We start from the raw sequence: 3,691 nt of genomic DNA, 5'->3' as shown, positions 1-3,691 counted from the left end.
CTGGGATTCTCCAGGCAAGAACACTGGAGTGGGTTGCCATTTCCTTCTCCAATACATGAAAGTGAAGAGTGAAAGTGAAGTCGCTCAGTCGTGTCCGACTCTTGGCGACCCCGTGGACTGCAGCGTACCAGGCTCCTCCATCCATGGGATTTTCCAGGCAAGAGTACTGGACTAGGCCAGGGGATTTTCCCAACCCAAGGATCAGAACCCACGTCTCTTACATCTTCCATGGATACGGAAGCTGAGTGCATCCCGCCAAGAGGCGCGGCCCCGGACTTTCCCAGAATCCGGCCCAGCCCTCCGTGCGCGGCTGGCACACTGCACCCTCCCGGCTCCATCCGCAGGTGACAACCCCGGCAGCTGCGAGCGCCTCGCTGAGAGGGTTGGGGGTGATCGTGTGGCCCTGACTACCCCCGGCCCCCACCAGAGCCCTTCAGTGGCGGCCCAGAGAACCCCTGAATCCAGATAATCCCAACCTGGAGGTCGCGGGGTGGGAGCAGTGGAGGGAGACTGGGCGTCTGCAGGGACCCAGCTCCCCCTTTCCCATAGAATCTCTGGTAAGACTGGGTTGGGGGTGAGACGCTCGCGGCCTTCGGGTGAGCCCGGAAGGACGAAGTGTGTGGACCCACTCGACATGGCAGACCCGCCCTTCGCGTCCAGCGTCTCCTCCGCGGTGAGGCTGGCGCTCCAGTGCGCTTCTGACCCGGGGCACAAAGGGCGGGAGCCTGTCCAGACCCGCATGCCAGAAGTCTAGGAGGCAGGTGAAGTCCGATTTGCTTCCGAACCCCTCCCCGCACGAGCCACCTGCAGCCGCCTGGAGGTGGGGGAAGCTGGGGAGAGACAAGAAGCTGGGGGTGCGCGCGGGGAGCCTGAAATTCACTCACCTGAGGTCCCCAAGGGACCTGATTGCAGACGAACCGATTGGGGGGTCTGTTACACGAGGGCGCCAAGGGATGGCTTGTGTATGTGTGTGTATATGTGCTCAATCGCTCGGTCGTGTCCGACTCTTTGCGACCCCACGGACTATAGCCTGTCAGGCTTTTCTGTCCATGCGATTTCCCTGGCAAGAATACTGGAGTGGGTTGCCGTGTCCTCCTCCGGGGATCTTCCGACCCTAGATTGAAACCGCAATTCCTGCATTGGCAGGCGGCTGGAGGCACCAGGGAAGCCAAGGGAGGGCTTAGAAAGGGAAAGTCGCACAGTTGTGTCGACTCTTTGCGACCCCATGGACTATACAGTCCATGGAATTCTCCAAGCCAGAATACTGGAGTGGGTAGCATTTCCCTCCTCCAGGCGATCTTCCCAACCCAGAGATTGAACCCAGGTCTCCCACCTTGCGGGCGGATTCTTTACCAGCTGAGCCTCAGGGGAAGCCCAAGAATACTGCAGTGGGTAGCCTATCCCTTCTCCAGGGGATCTTCCCGACCCAGAAATTGAACCGGGGTTTCCTGCATTGCAGGTAGATTCTTTACTGAATTGTCAGGGAAGCCCATAAGGGAGGGTCCCTCCAAACTCTTATCGGCTCACCCTCATCGCACTACCACCTGGCTGCTCCGCAAAGTGCAGCAGGAAGGCGAGTCAAAGCCCCAGCCCCCCCAGATCGCGACCGTCCCTAGGCCTCTAGGCACAGCACCTGCCTAGTTCTGGGAGATCTAGGCTCAGATCCGCTCCCGCTAGAGCATTGCTGTGTGACCTTTAATCAGTGTCTTCACCTCTCTGAACGTGCTACTCTCGTCTATATGAAGGAGACACTGACACAAGACAGGCGCACAGATGAGGGACTAAAGACTTTATTTGCCATCCAAGACCCCTGCCCCGGGTCTCCGCCAGCCCTCCTGGGAAGGCTCAGAAGATCTTCACCAACTCCAGCTGCAGGTCCCCGCCCACCTCTAACGCGCGCACGCGCCCTGGCGGGATCCGGTACCGGAAGTGGTGGTACTCAGAGTCTGCGATGACCGCCTGCAGGGGCAAGGGGACGCGGCTTAACGTTCCCCAGGCAACTGCGGGGTCATTCCAGCCTCGTACCCACGCGGCGACCTGGACACTCAGGGAACCCTGTCAGGCCCCAGGGCCCCTTTGGGCAAATGGCTACTGTTCACTGAAACCCCTTGTCCTGAGGATTAAATGAATTTATTGTTGACACCTGAGTGCTTTTAAGGTTTAGCTGTGGATGTGGTGTCCACATTGCCGGGGTTCATTGCCTCCCTCGACGTGCAGATTGGAAGTGAAGACTGCCTGGGTGGTAGAGGATCTGCAGCGACCACACCCTGCACTTTCCCTGTCTCCCAGTCCATCCATTCTTCTGCCCCAGAGCCGCTACCTCGGTCGCCAGTGGACAGAGAATAGGATCCAGGATGTCTACACCTCCCGGCTGGAAACCCACCTTTTGGGCACTTGGCTCTCCCTCTCTGGTCCTTGGCACTGCTACACGCCTGCCCTCTGACAGTAGTGAGCTTGCGCCAGGGGAGGTGAGGGATAGGGGAGGCCCTGCCCAGCCTTGGCCACACCTTTGCTCCCAACCTCTGCCAAGGGCCTTCCTGGCCTTGCCAAGGGAAGAGACGTGGGTGTTGGAGCCCGCCCTGTGGAAGAGACACACCTTGAAGCCTTCTTCGGTGGCAATGAGGAGCACGTCGAAGGGCTGCCCTCTCTGGAAGGGAATGCCTGAGCCCCGCTCCTCTGCACCCCAGGTGCCGCGCTCCAGGGTGTTGAAGACCACCGTGGACTCGTCCAGGCGGGGGTTGAAATGCAGGGCGGCATCACTGCCTGGTTCCTCACCGCACAGCAGGTTCATGTAGAACCTGGCAGGTGGTGGAAGAGAGGGGCATCCGATAGAGAATTAACCCTTTGCCAGAGCATATTTAGAGGGACCTGAGAGCCACAATCAGGGGGAAAGGGGTGGTGGACTGGAGGCCATGGAGCCCAGATTGCAGGGCACCCGAAAACCAACTGGGGACCTGGACACACATCCACCTAGACCAGGGCCTGGGTCCCCCTCATTTCCAGAGTTTGAGAGGACCAAGGAGTCATGGTCCTGAAGACGAGAGTGCTCCCAGTTCCCAGAGGGCTGAGAACAAGGCGAGGGACCCCAGTATTCCCGGGCACCGTAGATTCTCAGAAATCCTGAAGACTCGACCCAGGTAGTCGTAGGATTGATTGCTTAGGCCTTCCATATACCGAGGGCACCTCTGATTCACAGAGGTGCCCTCAGCATATGCCCTGATTCCAAAGTGGCTGTGGTCTCAGACTGGAAGTCATATCATTGCCCTGGAATGCCCAGATTCTTACAATGATGTAGGGATCCCACCTGCACAGTCATGGGACAGATAAGTGAAGACATCAGATTCCAGAAGGGCAGAAATAGCCTGGGGATTCCAAGATCCTGGTGGGCAAAGTTGGCCTGGAGCTTTGTTCTCTGGGCTGTAAAAGTGGGGTTCACTGAGCCTGGAAACCTCCCACCCGTTACCGCTGAGGCTCGGGGGTCTCACCTGCCAGCCTTGTCGGGGACTAAACCACGAATTCTCAACACAGTGCCCACTCGGATGCCCTCGGGCAGCGAGGTCTTGTGGGGGACGTTCTGCAGCAGCCAGAGTGGATCAGGGAGGCAGAGGAGAGAGACAAGTGGGTCAGCTGTGTGGAGAACATGACCAGGACGCAGAGCAGCAGAATCAGAGAGAAGAAAGGGCACAGAGAC

General features: G+C 58.7%; 1 protein-coding gene across 1 annotated transcript in view; it reads right to left on the bottom strand.

The window, feature by feature from the left end:
- Positions 1–1,813: 1,813 nt before the first annotated feature.
- Positions 1,814–3,691, bottom strand: part of LOC104995443 (galectin-7-like) — a 7,521-nt gene continuing 5,643 nt past the window's right edge. The window contains exons 2-4 of the mRNA XM_010849316.1: positions 3,486–3,574; positions 2,597–2,798; positions 1,814–1,959 (exon numbers count right to left, since the gene is read on the bottom strand). Coding sequence (XP_010847618.1) covers positions 1,846–1,959; positions 2,597–2,798; positions 3,486–3,574 — 405 coding nt within the window. The 3' untranslated portion in view covers positions 1,814–1,845. The remainder of the gene's footprint in view (positions 1,960–2,596; positions 2,799–3,485; positions 3,575–3,691) is intronic.

Source organism: Bison bison, unplaced genomic scaffold (assembly GCF_000754665.1).
Source record: "Bison bison bison isolate TAMUID 2011002044 unplaced genomic scaffold, Bison_UMD1.0 scf7180017864280, whole genome shotgun sequence".
Taxonomy (NCBI): Eukaryota; Metazoa; Chordata; class Mammalia; order Artiodactyla; family Bovidae; genus Bison; species Bison bison.
Note: the sequence above shows the minus strand (reverse complement) of the source record. Positions and strands in the feature narration are given on the sequence as shown.